At 43.5% G+C, this 21,241-nt stretch overlaps 1 protein-coding gene across 3 annotated transcripts in view; it reads right to left on the reverse strand.

Moving 5' to 3' along the window:
- LOC147124941 (connector enhancer of kinase suppressor of ras 2) overlaps nt 1–21,241 on the reverse strand; it is a 1,271,510-nt gene that overhangs the window by 839,047 nt on the left and 411,222 nt on the right. For all 3 annotated transcript variants that reach the window (XM_085995047.1, XM_085995029.1, XM_085995038.1), the window contains exon 6: nt 7,983–8,102. In XM_085995047.1, the coding sequence (XP_085851173.1) occupies nt 7,983–8,102 (120 nt within the window). The remainder of the gene's footprint in view (nt 1–7,982; nt 8,103–21,241) is intronic.

A 21,241-nucleotide genomic window follows, 5' to 3' on the forward strand; every position in this document is an offset into this window, starting at 1 on the left:
AGCGAGGGACCGCAAGGACGTGTGCATCACCCGCACCATGACAGGAGCTGATGACTGCTGGACAGACCACCGCCTAATCCGTTCTGTCATCTCCATCAACGTAGCCCCAAAACAGCGGCGGCAGCAATTAAAGACCCTGCTAAGAAGGCCCTATTTAGCCTGCATCTCACAACCAACCTGACGGCTCCCAGTGATTTAGTGACAGAGTGTCCACAGCGCCTGGTCTGCACTCAAGGCCTCCATAATCAGCACCTGTGAAGAGACGCTCGGTCACTTGACCAGGAAACACTAAGACTGGTTCGACGAGAACGACCAGGAGATCCAGGAGCAAATAAGCTGCAAGTGCAAGGCATTCCTGATCTGGAAACAGCAACAGAACTTGAGAGCAAGAAAGCAGCTCTACAGCCGCATGAAGGCCAAGGTCCAACAAAAAACTCGCGACCTAAAGAACAGATGGTGGGTGGAGAAAGCGCAGGAGATCCAGCAGCTAGTCGATAACCACGACGTGTGTGGATTCTTTAGTGTAGTCAAGACCACCTACGGCCCAAGCACCCAAGGTCCTAGCCCACTACGGGCCAAGAACAGAGGTACTCATCAAGGACAGAGAGGCTGTCAGTGACATCTGGAAGGAGCACTTCGAAGATTTCCTTAACCGAGACTCTGTCTTCGATGCGAGTGTCCTCAACTCCATCCCACAGCATGCTACCCATCACCATCTCAGCACAATCCCAGCCTGGCATGAGGTTGAAAAGTCCATCCGACAACTGAAGAACAACAGGGCCTCAGGAGCAGATGGAATCCCTGCCGAGGTGCTAAAACATGGCGGAGAAGCACCACTGGCACGAATACATGAACTCATTTCTCTTATTTGGAAGGAGGAGAGCATGCCAGGGGATCTCAGAGATGCCGTAATTGTGACCATCTTCAAGAAAGGTGACAAGTCCGATTGCGGTAATTACAGAGGAGTCTCCCTGCTGTCTGCCACAGGGAAAATCATTGCAAAAATCCTCCTCAGTCGTCTTCTCCCAGTGCTGAAGAGCTCCTCCCAGAGTCGCAATGCGGATTCCGCCCACTAGGGGGCACAATGGACATGAGAAATGCAGGGAACAGCACCAACTGCTATACATGGCCTTCTTTGACCTCATAAAAGGCCTTCGACACCATCAATCATGAGGGATTATGGAGTGTCCTCCGCCTGCTTCACGACGACATGCAAGCCGTGATCCTCAATAACGGATCCACCACAGACCCAATTCACGTACGGACTGGGGTCAAACAAGGCTGTGTCATCACACCAACGCTCTTCTCGATCTTCCTGGCTGCAATGCTCCATCTCACACTCAGTAAGCGCCCCGCTGGAGTGGAGCTAATCTACAGAACAAATGGGAAACTGTTCAACCTCCGTCACCTCCAGTCCAAAGCCAAGGTAATCCCATCCTCTGTCATCCAATTACAGTATGCAGATGACGCTTGCATCTGCGCACACTCTGAGGCCGAACTCCAAACCATCGTCAACACCTTCACCGAAGCGTACGAGAGCATGGGCCTTACACTAAACATCCGTAAGACAAAGGTCCTCTACCAACCTGCCACCGCCACAAAGTACTGCTCCCCGATTATCAAAATCCATGACAAGGCCTTGAACAACGTGGACCACTTTCCATACCTCGGGAGCCTACTGTCAACAAGAGCAGACGTCGATGACGAAGTCCAACACTGCCTTCCGTGTGCCAGTGCAGCCTTCGGTCGCCTGAGGAAGAGAGTATTTGAAGACCAGGACCTCAAACCCAGCACCAAGCTCATGGTCTACAGAGCAGTAGTGATACCCGCCCTCCTGCATGCTTCAGAGACATGGACCATGTACAGCAGGTACCTCAAAGCACTGGAGAGGTACCACCGATGCTGCCTCCGCAAGATCCTGCAAATCCATTGGCAGGATAGGCGCACCAACGTCAGTGTTCTTGCTCAGGCCAACATCCCCAGCATCGAAGCTTTGACCACGCTCAATCAGCTCCGATGGACGGGCCACATCATCCGCATGCCCGATACAAGACTCCCAAAACAAGTGCTCTACTCGGAGCTCTGACACTGCAAGAGAACCCCAGGTGGGCAGAGGAAACGCTTCAAGGACACCCTCAAAGCCTCCTTGAAAAAGTGCAACATCCCCACCGACACCTGGGAATCCCTGGCCCAAGACCGCACAAAGTGGTGGAGAAGCATCTGGGAAGGCGCCGAACACCTCGTCTCTTCGCCGGGAGCAAGCGGAAGCCAAGCGCAAACAGCAGAAGGAACGCACGTCAACCCAAGCACTCCACCCACCTGCCCCTTCAACCACCGTCTGCCCCACCTGCGACTGAGACTGTAGGTCCTGCATTGGACTCATCAGTCACCTGAGAACTCATTATTAGCGTGGAAGCAAGTCATCCTCGGTTCCGAGGGACTGCCTAAGAAGAGAAGAGAAGAAGTTCTTTGAGGATGTAATGAGCAGGGTGGATAAAGCGGAACCAGTAGACGTCGTGTATTTGGATTTCCAGAAGGCATTCGATAAGGTGCCACATAAAAGGTTACTGCACAAGATAAGAGCTCATGGAGTTGGGGGTAATATATTAGCATGGATAGAGAATTGGCTAACTAACAGAAAACAGAGAGTCAGGGTAAATAAGTAACTTTCAGGTTGGCAAACTGTAACTAGTGGGGTGCCGCAGGAATCAGTGCTGGGGCCTCAACTATTTACAATCTATATTAATGACTTGGATGAAGGGACCGAGTATAATGTAGCCAAATTTGCTGATGATACAAAGATAGGTGGGAAAGCAAATTGTGTGGAGGACGCAAAGAATTTCCAAATATAGATATAGATAGGCTAAGTGAGTGGGCAAAGTATAATGTGAGAAAATGCGAGGTTATGCACTTTGGTAGGAAAAATAAAAAAGCAAATTATTATTCAAATGGGGAGAGATTACCAAATACTGAGATACAGAGGGATCTGGGGGTCCTTGTACATGAATCACAAAAGTTAGCATGCAGGTATAGCAAGTAATTCAGAAGGCAAATGGAATGTTGGCCTTTATTGCAAAGGGAATGGAGTATAAAAGTAGGGAAGTCCTGTTACAACTGTATAGGGCGTTGATGAGACCACACCTGGAGTACTGCATACAGTTTTGGTCTCCTTATTTAAGGAAGGATATACTTGCATTGGAGGCAGTTCAGAGAGGTTTCACGAGGTTGATTCCAGAGATGAAGGGGTTGTCTTATGAAGAAAGGTTGAGCACATTGGGCCTATACTCACTGGAGTTTAGAAGACTGAGAGGGGATCTTATTGAAACAGATAAGATTCTGACGGGGCTTGACAGGGTAGATGCAGAGAGGATGTTTCCCCTCGTGGGAGAATCTAGAACTAGGGGGCATAATTTCAGAATAAAGGGGCACCCATTTAAAACGGAAATGAGGAGGAATTTCTTCTCTCAGAGGGTTGTGTATCTTTGGAATTTTCTTTCCCAGAGAGCTGTGGAGGCTGGGTCATTGAATATATTTAAGCTGGAGATAGACAGATTTTTGAAGGGTAAGGGAGTCAAGGGTTATGGGGAGTGGGCAGGGAAATGGAGTTGAGGCCAAGATCAGATCAGCCATGATCTTATTGAATGGCAGAGCAGGCTCGAGGGGCCAAATTACCTACCCCTGCTCCTACGTCTTATGTTCTTATGTCCAGGGGATTTATCGGCTTTCAGTCCCATTAATTTCTTCAGTACTATTTTTTTTACTAATACTAATTGCTTTCAGTTCCTCATTCTTGCTAGACCCTTGGTTCTCCATTATTTCCGGGAAGCTTTTTGCGTCTTCTTCCGTGAAGACAGATACAAACAATTTGTTTGATTTCTCTGCCATTTCCTGATTCCTCATTATTATTTCTCCTGTCACAGCCTGTAAGGGACTCACATTTACTTTTGCTAATCTTTTCCTTTTTACATACCTGTAGAAGCTTTTACAGTCTGTTTTTATGTCTCTCGCTAGTTTACTCTCATATTTTATTTTCCATTTCTTTATCAATTTCTTGGTCCTCCTTTGCTGAATTCTAAAATCCTTCCAATCCTCAGGCTTACTACTCTTTGGTATCACAGAGAAGATGAGTAGTATGGAATTAGAGGGGTGGGTAGCAAATTGGATTGAAAACTGATTGGAAGGGAGGGAACAGAGAGTATGAGTTAAGGGCAGTTTCTCAGGGTGGGTATCAGTGTCCCACAAGGTTCTGTTCTGGCTCCACTTCTGTTCACTGTCTACATCAACAATTTTGATATAGGGCTAGAGAGAGGTGTGTCCAAAACTGCAGACAATATTAAAATAGGAGACACAGTAGATCATTCTGAGGACCAAAGGAAGCTGTAAGGGGATACTGAGAAGTTGGTGGAATTAGCAAAAAAGTGGCAGATGGAATTCACTTTCAGTAAATACGAGGTGGTACATTTTGGTCAAAAAAAACTGAAAGTAATAATTATACTTTAAATGAAGGAAAGCTAAGTGATGTGGAAGAGCAGAGTGATTTGTATATTCAGGTTCACAGGATATTAAGAGCAGTAGATCAAGTGCATAAGGCCACAAAAATGTTAATGGAATGGCAAGAGGTATAGGAAATATAAGTCGAGGTGTAATTGTGGATTAGGTTACAGTTTTAGGCTACAAACCATGGGAAAGATTTTGAGGCAATAGAGAGGGTACAGTACAGATTCATTCGGATGCTGTTGGTATAATGAGATAAAAATATGAAAAATGGCTTGGAATACATACATTTCATTAGAACATAAATGATTTAAGGGGTAATTTGATAGAAGTATTTAGAATTATGAATGGGATAGGACTAGATATAAAGAAACAGTCACTTTCCAGTGATAGTGAGGTCTAGAAGGAGGGGCTGTAGATATAGAACTAAATGTAAGAGACTTAGGACAGAGCACAGGAGAATTTTTTTTATAAACACAGAGGACTGTAATACTATGGGATGTACTACCAGAGTATGAGATTGCAGCGGAGACCACGTAATCACTTAAGAATAGGTTCAATAGGTGGTTGAAAGAAATGGAGGTAAAGGCATATGGAAACAGGATGGGCAGATGGGATTAGGATACTGCTCACATGGAGGATAAACACCATGACAGACAAAAAGCAAAATACTGCAGATGTTGGAAATCTGACAGAAGAACAGAAAATGCTGGAAAAACTCAGCAGGTCAGGCAGCTCCTGTGGTGAAAACCGATAGGTTAGCATTTCCGGGGTAGAAATTGGATAGTGTTGGCCTGCCAGTGCAAACTGGGCGCAGGGGAAAAAGGTAGGCCCGAGACCCATCGAAATTGGGTATCAGGCCTCATTTAAATTAGGCCAGTGAGCTGCAGAATCCTTCTGCATGTCTCCAGGCAGCTCACCAGTGAAGTGGACATGAATTTTGGGCCACCGCGACATTGGCAGCGACCCTCAGGCAGGTCCTGGGAGGGGGAGGTGTGGAGGCAATCGAGAGCGGGGCAAATAGGGGTGGCGGTGATCAGGAGCAGGGGCAATTAGATGGGAGGCAATCGGGAGAGGGAGGCAAGTGATCAGTGGAGAGAGGTGATCAGATGGGGACCGAGGGGTGTTAGGCAACAGTCATCGGGACTACTGTGGAGCTAAGAGGTGCATTCCTGATCCTTTTGGCTCCACATTCAAGTAAGTAAAGAAATGTATATTTTTGGTGGTGGTCTCCAACGTTCCCTTTAAGGACCGCTGGTTAGGCTGCACGTAGATCTGGTTATCCTGAACACAGCCAGGAAGTGGTTTTTAAAAGGCGATAGGCCCTGCATTAGCATTATTCAAAGTGCCTAACACCTGAGGACGCCTAGAAAATGGGTCCCATAGATTTAGGAGTGGGACCGATGCCTGTGCAGATTGGGTACACGCCGTCCCACGGCTACATTGGTATGCTTTGTGCTTGTGTTATGCCTGAAAAACAGGCACAGCGCATACCAATTTCTACCCCCAGATGCCCAGACATGAAGCATTAACTAGTTTGCTCTTTCCATGAATGCTGCCTGACCTGATGAGTGCTCCAGAACTTTGTTTCTGTACCAACATGGACTGGTTGGGTTGAACGGCCTATTTCTGTGTTGTAATTTCTACGTCTGTACATGTAGTATAGCAGTGCCCATAGACATCTGAATAAGGAAGCTTTTTAAATATTTGAACAAATAACTTTTTTATTTCTGACTTTGTTTAATTGTTTAGCATTGCATTTAGCACCCACCTGTGATATAATCCATGCCAGGGGTTTTGGTGCATCTCGTTTAATCCATCTGAGACTTAATAGATGAGCACAACTGATTCAGGGAGATGAAGTAATGTTCTGTGCTTTTCTCAGACACTAATTTATAACATTTATCACCTAACAGTACAGAAAATTATTTTCAGTCTTGCCAACAATCTGATTTTATTATGTCACATACAATTTTTACAGTGAAGTTTAGTGCACTACTGATTTAATCTTTTTATCTCCTGACCGGCCTCTCATACTCCATCCTTTGCAATTTATTTAAAACGGCTACCCATATACAATCCATCACCAAGTCCCATTCAACCATCACCCCTGTCCTCGCTAACCTACATGGGCCCCCAGCATCACATATTTAAATCCCTTCATGGCCTCACCCTTCCGTACGTCTGTGACTTCCTCCAGCCCGACACTGCCCCCTCTCCAACCTCTCCCTTCCTCCGAGTATGAGTTCTTGTGTACTGCCCCTCCCAACACCCCACCATTGGCAGCTGTGGCTTCAGCCATCAAGGCCCCATGCTCTGGAGTTCTCTCCCTGAATCCCTCCACCTCCCTCTCACTCCTTTAAGACCCTCCTTAAAGCCCAGCTCTTTGACTAAGCTTTTGGTCACCCCGCTCAATAACCCCTTCTTTGTCTCGGCATCCTTTTTTTGATTACACCTCTGCGAAGTGCCTTCAAATGTTTTTCTACATTAAAGGCATGATATAAATGCAAGTTGTTGTTGTTGTTTTACCACCACACTCCCTCCTACCCCCTACTCTTCTGCCCTCAAAGCTTCTCTGCTACCCAGTCCAATCTGCTACCAAACCATTCCTCCTCCCTCCTGTTTTCATTGCCACTCCCCTCTCCTTCTTTGTTCATCTAAAAGCTCTCCTATTTCCTGCAGTTTCACAGCACAGGGAAGGCTGTGATTGTCTTGCCTTCCAGTGACCATTTCTGGCACCCTCACGATGACAGTCACATTTTAAACAGGCACATTGTGGAAGGACACCCTGGTACGACAGGCTAAGGAGGAACACAGAGGCAGATCAAGGGGTAAAAGGGTGTTTGAGGGGGGAGATTTAAAGGACTTTTTCAAGAGCATTTGTTGTGAATGGAGAATCAGAAATAGCAATGGAATGGCTACTTATATTTAAAGTAATTTAAAGTCATTTTCCTCTGTTTTATCCATCTATTCCCTGACCAAGAGGGCCAGCAAGCAACCAACTCTTAGACCTCTGTTTTTGAGCAGGTGACAGGCAGTGTGCAAGGGCAGTTGAGTGCAACTTGCCTTCTAATATTTCTCAGTACCACATGCCAAACATTGCGCTCTCATCCTGTGCTAATCCCAGCTCTCCTCCCGCCTCCCTGATGGTATGGCAATATAGAGAAGTTGCTGTGTTAAGATTTTGCGCCACCGCATGTTAAGGCGCATTGAAGCGCTGTCCCAATATAACATTTCCCCTGCAGATAAATTAAACAAACAAAGGTATTAAAGTATTTAACAATTATAACCCCTTTTAACTGCGAAATGTCAAACCAATTCTTTTAATGCTCAGGTTTACAATACACCAGAAGACTGTAAATGAAATACGCTATTGCAAGATTTCATTATCCCGACTGCCTCTGCATTAATTTAAGCTACAGTAAACAAAAGTTTATTGCACATGATTATGCATTATTAATAATTATGTGGAAGAATTAGGTCCTTACCAAACCCTCACTGGGCATGATGTTCGTCAGATGGACAACTTCAAGATGTGCAGACTGTGACACCAGGGAGTCCGATGAAAGTGAGATGATGTGATCGCAGATCCCTGATAATGTTTTACACTGTAAATATTCAAAGAGCCCAAGACAGGTGTTAGTAATGCAAAAAAGAACTTACCAGCAAGCTTCCTCATCCCTGCCATCTATTGTTTTTTTTATAGTTACCACATGAAGGCCAGTTATTAATCATGTAACGTAAAATACATTATGTTGAAAGAAAGACACAATGTTAATCCATCATCATATACATTATCTCTGTATTTTCTGCTACGTGAAATTCTGACCTAGACAATTTCACCACCATTTTGGTCTCATATTCCTGAATGAACCCCGAGTTTCATGTCTGATCTATACTTTTATTGCCTTGTTTTACTGTATATGTGATTGTATATTCAGTAATAACAGGAGAAATGTCAGGACAGACACAACAATGTTAATTTACTGAAGATTTGAGTGCAGTAGTTTTATTCCCTGGTTCGTGTTGCACTTTGGTAGTGGATGAATCCAATATTAGAATTCCTGCTGGCAATGGAACTGTCCATTTATATTACAGGAGGCTCCATTAGCCAAAAAGGATGGGAAATGGTGACCACTGCCCCTCCCTCTGAAACAGTACAAGCATCGATTACTTTGACAGATTACGGTCACATCAACATATAATCCTGCTCATACAGTTCACAAAGTTTGAGGCCTGTCAAGAGAAAGGAAGCCCAATTTAACATTTTGAAGTTACCTGCTTCATGGTTCTTTTTTAAAAGACACTAGAACACACACATAGACAACAGTGACTTCTCAATAGCATTATGGAGGAACTATATCAGACTCTGCAGCCGGAATTTTGCGGGGGGTCAGCGGGCGGGATTCATGGCAGTTCGGGTGGGAAATTTGATATTTTTGACAGGGGGTCGGGAGCCCACTGTGAACCCGCTGCCACGCGCCTTTCCCGATGTCGGATCTCTCAGCGCTGAGCAGACCCGACACGTAGCGATGGGGGACCCAATTCAGGTAATTAGTGGCTTGTTTAGAGCCACTTAAGAATGATTTTGAGCTTACGTTTTGCATTTGACAGCTCACCCACGGGGTCCACGCTGGTCGTGGCCCACGTCTGTCAAGCTGAGGCGGGAGTTCAGTAGCCTTTGAATCAGCTGTTGAATTAACAGCTTCAAATGCAAAGTAAAAGCTTCCATCTTACAGAAATATCTTCCCTCAGCCAAAAGCTCTTCCTCACTGCATGTACACAACAGATTCACCATGCTGCAAGTCTTTACACAAGCCTCCATCCAGTCTGACCTCATTACCTCTCTCACCATTGACAGATCACTTTTGTCATCTCTACTTAACCTACCATCTATTCCATCAGCATGGGTGCCCTTTAAACTATCTCACCTTGGTCCTCAGAATCCCACCACGATCAGCCCCAACACCAGCAGCACCAGGCACAGCAGCAGCACCAACAACACCAACCTTCTCCGCAATTAACTGATGCTGCACAGGACAGAGGGCATGAGCACCCGACCACATTGCTGCCTGGGAGGCCAGGGATGGCCACACTATGGCCAGATTTACAGCACTTGACACTGTACACCCTAGCTGCTGCATGACGCGCCAGGTTGGCACCACCCCACACCAACACCATAAAGCATCCCTACAATGCCCAAGCCATTCCTTTCACACTCATCACCATTGCAGGGGTTACCGTTATGTCTCATTTAATTTAGTATTCCTGAGCCCCATTGGCCATGCTCCAGTCAATAATCAATTTACATTCAATTACGCTGCTCAATTGCGCTCATTAATGGGAGATTTTACGTCGGGCTTATGCAAATAAGTTTGCATGGCAACTTAAGCGTAACTCCACCTCGGCAAACCCGGCGCCGTGCTCATCACATTCCAGGCGCATTTTCCCGATTGTGGCCCTAGCGGAAACTCCAGGCCGATATATTTAATTAGATCCTTCAATTTGGTTAGTTTATTGGAATTGTATAGCTGTTGCATAATACATCAGCTATAAGGTAACTGAAGGGAGAAAAATATGATGAACTGAAGCAAAATATAAGTTGGCAACCAGTAACTGTGCATCACTGAGTTCATTTCATGAGTGCATGAAGCAGCATCCATTCACAAGCTCCACAATTACAAATAAATAATTTGGGCCTTCCCACAAAACAAAGAGAAATCCTGCATCACTTTTAGAAGAATGGAGTTCTCCCGGTGTCTTGGCCAACATTTCCCCCTCAATCAACACAACTAAAAACAGATTAATTGGCTGTCCACATCCTTACTGTTTGATGGGATCTTGTTGGCAAATTGGCTGCCATGTTTGGCAACATAAGAACAGTGATTGCACTTCAAAGTAATTCATTGTATGTAAAGCACTTGTGACTCTTCTGAGACATAAGAGAAGGTGCTTGTGCTGTCTTTCTTTAGCAATTTATGTTAGTTTTCCAGTTAATTCAGGGGTTTGAGTAAGTTGGGTCGATTCCCATTGTGTGCCGCCACCTAGTGGATATTTGGTACCGAGCAAGTGCAGTAAAGCACAGTAAGTGCAGTAAAGTAAACTACTGTATATCACAGACCTACAGCTACACATGGTCTGAGAAGTTATATTGTTGCCACGCTTGAGTCTTGGATATTATTTGTCTGTAAGTACTTGAGAATGTTATAGATGATTAGTGTACACTATATTTTGCAGAAAATGTTTAGTTTGTAACTTTTCTCTGTAAGCAAACTTACACAGCTAGCCGTGAAGTGCTCGCTCTCTGTCTAGCTGGTTAACTTGTAGCTGTATTTTGATGCACTATGTACAGGGCTAATTTAAAGAGAATGCCTTCCAGTTTGCTAAATGTATATTCACAGTAAGCTGTGTTTCCACGTGTTTGGTAATTTACATGCCAAATGTACTGTGTTGCTCAGGCGTACCTAAATTTGTGTATGCATATCAGTTATGTGCTTGTATACTAATGTGTGCTTCCATTTCTGTATTGTATTTCAGTTTCACAATAAGAATCTTTCAGTAAAGTTTTACAAGAAAAGTCAAGCCTTGTGATTTTTATGGGAAGATATCAAGTTGTTAGCTACCTGTCTAGCTCTGCATAGGAACGCGCTGCAAGGGCAGAACAGTGAAAAGACAACAGCACAGCGGGCTCAAGCACAAGAAGATACCTCTCAGCTACCATGAGTCTACGCTCAGGAAGACAATATACCATAGAGGACGTCGACCAGCCAATCGAGAAGCATGAGCCTCTCCGAGCAAATGATGCCAAGTCACAGTCCTCTAAAGCATCCTCTAGATCATCTCGGCGGTCCAGCAGACCGTCGTCATCGACAGCTTCTGCAGTCGCCAAAGCACGTGCCAAGGCAAAAGCTGCCCAGGCTCAATTGTCCTTCGCTGAAAACGAAGCTAGTGTGATGAAGCAGAGAGCTGACCTCGACACTAGTGTGATGAAGCAGAGAGCTGACCTCGACGCTAGTGATGAAGCAGAGAGCTGACCTCGACGCCAGTCTCCACATTCTCCAAAGCCAGAGAGCTGCCGCTGCCGCTGAAGCTGCAGCTTATGAAGAAGGTGAGGAGAACGAAGGCGGGGAGCACAGCCATGAAGCATATGTTCTAGAACAGCCCCTCAGTCCAGTGCAACGTACAAGTGAGTATGTCCAACAATACTCCAAATTGTTCTTCAAGGAAACATCCAGGTATCTCGACGCAGAACCAGCTACTCACCACAGTAACAAACAGCCTGCTTTCGGAGACACTGAGCTTAAAGGAGAAGAAACAAGTAAGACTTACCTGCAGAGACCTCCACAGCACTCGGCCAATCCAGCCAAGCAGTCCTCACCCGAGCCACAAGGTGCACAAGACCTCGCTAGGTACCTCATCCGCCGAGAATTGTTAAGTTCAGGTCTTCTAGAATTTGATGACCGTCCTGAAAATTATTGGTCATGGAAAGCGTCCTTCCTGAGTACCACCAAGGACTTGAATCTGTCAGCCAGCGAAGAACTAGATTTGATGACAAAGTGGCTCGGAGCTGAGTCGTCAGAACAGGCGAAGAGAATTCGCTCAGCGCACGTCCGCAATCCCACAGCAGGCCTCAACCTGGTTTGGCAACATCTCGAAGACTGTTATGGGACACCAGAAGTCATTGAACACGCACTGCTCAAGAAGATTGAGGACTTTCCAAAGCTAACCAACAAAGATAATGTCGAGCTCTGAGAACTGGGTGACATTCTCCTCGAACTGGAGTGTGCTAAGGGAGAAGGTTACCTGACAGGCCTCTCGTATTTGGATACAGCTCGTGGGGTAAACCCAATAATGGAAAAGCTCCCCTACAACCTTCAAGAGAAATGGATAGCTAAGGGATCCAAGTACAAGGAGGACAATGGAGTGGCATTTCCCCCCTTCTCTCTCTTCTCTAGGTTTGTCCAACAACAGGCAAAGGTGAGGAATGATCCAAGTTTCACTTTCTCCACCTCCAGCAGTTACGCTCCTTCGAGAACAGAGAAACCCACAAAGTACAGCAACAAAGCCTCTGTGAGCGTGCACAAAACAGATGTTCCAGCCGAACCCTCAGTCAACCAATCCAGTTCTGCTGGGAATAAAGTGGATGACCCAGATCGTCAGTGTCCAACACACAAGAAGCCCCACCCACTCAAAAAGTGCCGAAGCTTTGGAGACAAGCCTATTGATGAGCGCAAATCAGACCTGAAAGAGAATCGCATCTGCTTCAGGTGTTGTGGGTCGACTATGCACATGGCAAAAGACTGCAAGGCGACAATCAAGTGCTTTGAGTGCAACAGTGAAAAACACATCGCAGCCCTGCATCCAGGTCCTCCTCCTTCAACCACCGAGAGTGCTGCGGTTGACAAAGAGGATAGCGGGGAGCAAAGCAAAAGCACATCTTCTCCAGTCACCTCCAAGTGTACAGAGGTTTGTGGAAATGCAAGCAGCCCACGCTCATGCTCCAAAATCTGCTTGGTTAAAGCATATCCTGCAGGGAAAAAGGAGAAGGCAATCAAGGTACGCAGTGCTTGATGAGCAAAGTAACAAGTCCCTAGTGAAGACAGAATTCTTCAATCTCTTTGAAGTCAAGGCCAGCGCAGCTCCGTACATGCTAAAAACCTGTTCAGGGACAACAGAGACTACGGGTAGGAGAGTTGGCAACTTCATGATCGAGTCCATGGATGGGAAACTACAGCTTCCCCTCCCCACCTTAATTGAGTGTGACATGATGCCAGATGATAGGACGGAAATTCCCTCCCCAGAAGTCGCACGCCATCAGCCCCACCTACAGCCAGTTGCCAACAAGATTCCAGCTGTGGACCCGGACGCTCCAATCCTCCTGCTCTTGGGAAGAGACATCTTAAGGGTGCACAAGGTGCGTGAGCAAATCAACGGGTCCCACAATGCTCCTTATGCGCAGCGGCTTGACCTGGGATGGGTCCTCGTGGGTGGAGTTTGCCTGGGAACAGTCCACAAACCAGCGGTTGTCAAGGTCTATAAAGCAAACGTGTTGCACAACGGTCGCACATCCTGTCTCAGCCCATGCCCAAACAGGATCCAGGTAAAGGAAGACTACGATGACATGACGCAGCATCATAGGTCAACCTCCTCTGCCTGTGAGGAAGAGGCAGGCCCCACTATGAGCACAGACAGCCTAGGATGCTCAGTGTTTGAAAGGTCCAAGGATGATGACAAGCCAGCACTATCCATGGACGACAAAGCTTTCCTAACCACCATGGATGAGGATGTTTACCAGGACGATGGACACAGCTGGGCGGCACCCTTACCATTTCACTCTCCTAGACGCCATCTTCCGAGTAACAGGGAACAAGCTATGAAGCGCCTCTGCTCACTCAGGAGAACCCTGGTGCCGGTGTCCACCGACCCAGACATGCCTGCAGTCCTCACCCCAGCGATGCTCCTGAGTCAAAAGATGAGTGCTATTTCAGCCCCCTCTGGAAACTTCGACATGGCCGAGCTGCACGGGAAGCAGTACAAGCAAGTCCAGTGTCTTGCCAACACTTTTTGGAAGAGATGGAAAGGAGAGTATTTGTCCACCCTACAGAGCCGTAGGAATTGGACAGAAGACAAGCCAAATGTCAAAGTGGGAGATGTTGCCTTGCTGAAAGACAGCCAAGCACACAGAAATGAACGGCCAGTGAGACTGGTTGTCAAAACTCTGCCGAGCAGGGACAAGAGGGTCCGCAAGGTGGAGGTGAAGATTGTCAAGGAGGGTACTGTCAAAGTGTTTCTGAGGCCAGTCTCAGAGATCGTAGTCCTCCTTTCTGAAGAAACCTAGAGAAAGCATTCTGAGTATGTTTGCAGCCAAAGGACGTTTACTTTAGGTTTATTTTGTATCTGTAGTGGTACAATGGAATTGTACCAAGCGGGGAGTGTGCTGTCTTTCTTTAGCAATTTATGTTAGTTTTCCAGTTAATTCAGGGGTTTGAGTAAGTTGGGTCGATTCCCATTGTGTGCCGCCACCTAGTGGATATTTGGTACCTAGCAAGTGCAGTAAAGCACAGTAAGTGCAGTGAAGTAAACTACTGTATATCACAGACCTGCAGCTACACATGGTCTGAGAAGTTATATTGTTGCCACGCTTGAGTCTTGGATATTATTTGTCTGTAAGTACTTGAGAATGTTATAGATGATTAGTGTACACTATATTTTGCAGAAAATGTTTAGTTTGTAACTTTTCTCTGTAAGCAAACTTACACAGCTAGCCGTGAAGTGCTCGCTCTCTGTCTAGCTGGTTAACTTGTAGCTGTATTTTGATGCACTATGTACAGGGCTAATTTAAAGAGAATGCCTTCCAGTTTGCTAAATGTATATTCACAGTAAGCTGTGTTTCCACGTGTTTGGTAATTTACATGCCAAATGTACTGTGTTGCTCAGGCGTACCTAAATTTGTGTATGCATATCAGTTATGTGCTTGTATACTAATGTGTGCTTCCATTTCTGTGTTGTATTTCAGTTTCACAATAAGAATCTTTCAGTAAAGTTTTACAAGAAAAGTCAAGCCTTGTGATTTTTATGGGAAGATATCAAGTTGTTAGCTACCTGTCTAGCTCTGCATAGGAACGCGCTGCAAGGGCAGAACAGTGCTACTTAAATGCAAGCTCTTTTTTCACTTAACAGCAAATCAGTGAATATGGGACCGAACAAGACCAAATCATTCAAGAGTGCCAGATGCATTGATCCCCACTCATATGATCAACACAGGGCATACAATTTCTTGCTGTCATTGTGTACATGTCAGCCTTGGCTCAGTGGTAGAAATATTGCTTTGAAGCCAGAGGTTGTGGGTTCAAGCCCCATGCCAGAAATTGAGGATATAATCTAGGCTGACACACCAGTGAGGGAATGCTGCACTGTTGGAGGTGCCGTCCTTTGGATGTAGTTAAATCAAGACACCCATCTTTCCTTTCAAGTGGATGCAAAAGATCCCATGGCGCTATTTGAAGAAGAGCAGGGACTCTCTCACTGGTATCTTGGTCAATATTTACCCCTCAACCAACATCACTATTCATCTCAATGTTGTTTGTGGGACTCTGCTGAGTTCAAACTGTCTGCCACACTTGCCTGTAAAACAACAGTGACTACACTAAAAGAGTAATTTGTTGTAAAGTGCTTTCGGACATCCAAAAGATGTGGCAAGTGCTCTATAAATGTTATTTCTTTTTTTTATTAATGGCATCTTAGTCAGGATTATTTTAATTAGGACTGCACTTTGTTAACTGCCGCGAAGATTTTGTTTACCATTTTGAACATCCCACCGGCACAAAAATTCAAGTGATAAATGCTGAGCTGATGCAGCTCAAATAGCCAGATACTCCAATAATGCATCATTCTAAACCTAATCTAAACGTCCAGCCCTTTGTGACTTTACATATTTAATCCATGTTATAAAGCAGCCACACCACTAATGGTGAGCCACAGGAACTGCCAGACTGAGTGCTTTCCAACATCAAACTGCCAATTTACCATCCATTTATAGTTGCAGTGTTGGAGAGTTGGATGACAGAAACTTAGATGCTTTCTGAGAGACATGATTTCAATATACTATTTTTGGAGCATTTGCTGAGGCAGCTCAGGGGATTGACTGGAGTTGGAAATAAATCCCAGTTCCCACACCTGAATAAATTATGTAAATGAGAAACAATTAAATAACAAAAAAATTTATTCAATGAGCTATTTCTCCACACAGCTGGTATCACCCCAGAAATCCATCAATTCTTTCTGTTTTGTGGATTTTACGGTTTTAAAACAGAATGGCACCGAATTCACCAATTTTAGAAACATATATCCTCACAATGTCCTGGGAGGGTGTCACAGAAAATGAAACATCAGTAGTTACCTGCCAGGCACTGCATGTCGTAACAAACTTGATGAATATTATCATTTTTATTTTTACCGATGTGCAAGTTCAATTCAGACATCTTAAAAATAAAAAAGCACCATTGAATCAAATTCACCTGAGGCAATTTTTGGCATGTTCTGTTCATCCATAGCTTTTAGGTCTTTCATACTCAAATTGATCAGATTTCATACAAGTTACATGTGTTTGTCATTTTTAAACTCATGGGCCTTGAAGCCATTAAATAGTCTGAATAAATTTATTAATATGCACTGCTTTATAGAATCAATACAGCAAAGAAGAATGCCATTCTGTCCAAGAGCCGGCACAGGCACATTAACCAATGTAAAACAAAGGGAACTGACTCTGCTAAAATAGCAGAGAGAAGAATAGCACACAAGTTTGTCATATAACAGGTAAGAATAATTTCTGTCTCATAATCGCCACAAGTTTACCAGAAAATAGTCTGCAGAATTCTAAGAATTCACACTCCAGTGTATATTAATTAAAATGTTATCACTCTTGCTGTTGTGCTGTCATGGCATAAAAACAAACTCCTAGCACAGCCAAAAAGTGTCCTTTGATATAAAAGACTTACATTCACATAGCGTCTTTCACGGCCTCAGGACATCCGAAATTACCTTGCAGCTACTGAAGTACTTTTGACGTGTAGTCACTGTTATAATGTTGGAAACGCGGCAGCCAATGTGCGCACAGCAAGCTCCCTCAAACAGCAATGTGATGATGACCAAATAATCTGTATTTAGGTGTTAGTTGAGGGATAAATATTGGCCAGAAAACCAGGGAGAACTCTCCTGCTTTTCTTCAAAGTAGTGCCCTGGGATCTTTTACCTCCACCTGAGGGGGCAGATCGGATCGCGGTTTAATGTCTCATCCGAAAGACGGCACCTCCGACAGTGCAGCACTCCTTCAGTACTGGACTGGAATGTCAGCCTAGATTTTGTGCTCAAGTCCGTGGAGTGGAACATGAATCCACAACCTTCTGACTCAATAGATTAGAGTGCTACCACTGAGCCATGGCTGACACTACAACACACTATTATACATTAATAACTGAACATGCATGTCACTATTTACATGTCAGTCTATTGAGCTTCAGCACCTCCTCTGCCATTAAGGTGCCAGCCGTGGCTGTGGCAGCGCTCTCGCCTCTGAGTCAGAAGGTTGTGGATTCAAGCCCCACTCCAGAGGCTTGAGCACAAAACTAAGGCTGCACTGCCGGAAGTGCCATCTTTCGGATGAGATGCTAAAACGAGGCTCTGTCTGCCATCTCAGGTGGACATAAAAGATTCCATGGCACTATTTGAAGAAAAGCAGGGGAGTTCTCCCTGGTGTCCTGGCCAATACTTATCCCTCAACCAACATCACTAAAACCGATTATCTGGTTATTATTTCATTGCCGTTTGTGGGAGCTTGTTGTGCACAAATTAACTGCCGCATTTCCTACATTACAACAGTGACTACATTTCAAAACTATTTCATTGGCTGTAAAGCTTTGGCATGTCTTGAGATCATCAAAGGCAATATATAAATGCAAGTTCTTTCTTTCCTTTATTTCAGTACTGAGATCAAATTAGTAAGCATTTAGAAATGCAAGGGATAAGTCAAGGACGCCCAGGCAGTTGGTGTTTGAAGAAGTTTTTTTTGAAGAAGCGATTGATGAGACATCCAGTCATGGCACCAGAAACTGAATCAAACTGAGGTGGGTGAATTCACTGGGAAATGATGTCAGGTCCTAAGGTGTCCTGGTTTTCCCAAACGTCAAAGCCCTTATTTGGACAATCTCTTTGATACTTACTGTGATGGTGTGTACATGAATTCCACTCTTTATTTATGAATGTCTTACAGAAAAACACTGGAGAATAAAATTATTTTTGGCAGTCACACTTCATTCCGCATACAACAAAAGGAGCAGGTGAAGAGAATCGTCTCTATTTTGTACAGTAATGACAAATCTGTCAATTGCCCAGAAGTTTTATGAGGGATGTAAAATTACAATTAATTACACGTGAATGAAAGCACACAGATAGTTTATTAGAGATCCCCAAATGAAAGTACGAACCCTAGAGTTTTCAAACTTGGTGAAAGTAAACTGTCCAAACAGCAAGATATTGTAACAAGTTGATTTCCAACTGTGACAGCATCAAAAGAAGCTAAACTTTAGTAGCGCTGAACAAGAAACAAGATGTGGCACAGTGTGAATAATGAGCTATGTAACCACGGCGACAGCTCAAGGTCTTCAAATGCATAAACATTTTGGTAGCAATAAATATTTAGATATTGACAATACAGTGGAGCCTTTCTATAATGACTACTTCTGGGACTGTCTTCAACTGGTCTTTATGGACAGAGGGTCTTAAAGTCCTTTGAAGCCTGCAGCAGATTTCCGGTTTCAAGATTATAATTGTATAGCTTGCCAAGGTGACTTAAGAAACAGGATTTGGTGAGGCCGTCACAGATACTGTGCCACAGAAAATCAGGGTGCAGGTTTATGATCATATACTTCTCTCAAAGAGAGTGCACAATCTGAATTGGGAAACTGTGGTGAACCTCAAGAGGCTACAGGGTAAGGTTTCACCTGCACCTCCTGGACGTAAAGTAATGCCTGGGTGGAGCTTAGAGAGGAACCAGGCGGGAAGGATTGAACAGCCTGCCTGACTTCCATTCCAGTAATTTAAATGGGAGAAAAATGAGGCGGGCTCCGTTACACTTGTGGCAGCTGGTAAAATTCATGTTAATGTGAGAAAGGAGATGACTTCTGAAGCTTTGCTGAGGGGTCACAGTGAAGTAGACCCACCTCGATCTTCACTTCGGGTAGAATGGGGGCCAGCAGGCAGAGGCCAGAGACAGCAAATGGTACCGTGCAGCCTGATATCTCTTGTGCAGACCCTCCGAATGCTCCTCAAATCAGCAGAACAGGCAGAGGGCCATAGGAACCCCCATGGGTCTGCAAACTTAGAAATAAAAGCATAAAAATAATTAAATAGAGACATTTGAAAAAACATTTTTATTTCAAAGATATTTAAATGAAAGAATGATTTGCCAGCAGGTTGCTCCAGGTCCCCTTTAATGATACAAACAAACTTTAACAAGAGAGCAATCAAACTTTAATTGTAGAGAACAATCACTCTTTAACTATAGAAAAGAATCAAACTTTAACTAGAGAGAACAATTAAATTTAAACGAGAGGACAATCAAACATTAATTAGAGAAAAATTAAACTTTAACTAGAGAGAATAATAAACTTTAATGAGAGAACAATTAAATTTTAACTAGAAAACAATCAAACTTTAACTGCAGAACAACCAAACTTCAACCAAAGAGAACAATCAAACTTCAACTGTAGAGAACAATCAAACTTTAACCAGAGAGAACAATTAAACTTTAACTAGTGAAAAATCAAACTTCAATCACAGAGTCACAATCAAAGTTTAACTAGAGAACTAACAATCATTAACTGAGGAGAACAATCAAACTTCAACTGTAGCTAAAAAGTAAATTGTAAAAATAGAGAACAATCAAATTTTAACAGTACACAACAATTAAACTTTAACTCGAGAACGAAAAATCAAACTTTAACAAGAGAACATTTAAACTTTAAATGTAGAGAACGGTTACACCTCAATTGTAGAGAACGATCTAACTTCGAATGTACAGAACAAACACACTTCAAATGTAGAGAACACTCAAACTATAACTGTAGAGAACAATCAAACTTTAATTAGAGAACAATCAAACTTCAACCACAGAGAACAAGCAAGCTTTAATTATAGAGAACAATCAAACTTTAACCACAGAGAACAATCAGACTTTAACTAGGGAACAATGAAACTTTAACCATAGAGAACAATCAAATTTTAACTACAGAGATCAATCAAACTTTAACTAGAGAACAATCAAACATTAACTGGAGAACAATCAAACTTTAACCATAGAGAACAAGCAAACTTTAATTGGAGAACAATCAAACTTTAATTTTGGAGAACAATCAAACTTTAACTAGAGAACAATCAAACTTTAACCAGAGAACAATCAAACTTTAATTTTGGAGAACAATCAAACTTTAACTAGAGAACAATCAAACTTTAACCAGAGAACAATCAAACTTTAACCATAGAGAACAATCAAACTTTAATTTTGGAGAACAATCAAACTTTAACTAGAGAACAATCAAACTTTAACCAGAGAACAATCAAACTTTAATTTTGGAGAACAATCAAACTTTAACCAGAGAACAATCAAACTTTCACCATAGGGAACAATCAAACTTTAACCATAGAGAACATTCAAACTTTAACTATACAGATTAATCAAACTTTAACGATAGAGATCAATCAAACTTTAAGCACAGAGAACAATCAAACTTTAAATAGAGAACAATCAAACTTTAACCGTTGAGAACAATCAAACTTTAAATAGAGAACAATCAAACTTTAACCGTTGAGAACAATCAAACTTTAACCATAGAGAACAATCAAACTTTAACTTTACAGAACAGTCAAATTTAAACCATAGAAAACACTCAAACTTTAACAATAGAGATCAATCAAACTTTAACCATAGAGAACAATCAAACTTTAACTAGAGAGAACAATCACACTTTAACCATAGAGAACAATCAAACATTAACTAGGGAACAATCAAACTTTAACCATAGAGAACAACCAAACTTTAACTGTAGAGAACATTCAAACTTTAACAAGAGATCAATCAAACTTTAAGCACAGAGAACAATCAAACTTTAACCATAGCGAACAATCAAACTTTAACCATAGCGAACAATCAAACTTTAACTATGGAACAATGAAACTTTAACCATAGAGAACA

The sequence above is a fragment of the Somniosus microcephalus genome, chromosome 1, assembly GCF_052327205.1.
Source record: "Somniosus microcephalus isolate GS21.2 chromosome 1, FLI_Smic_1.0, whole genome shotgun sequence".
Classification (NCBI taxonomy): domain Eukaryota; kingdom Metazoa; phylum Chordata; class Chondrichthyes; order Squaliformes; family Somniosidae; genus Somniosus; species Somniosus microcephalus.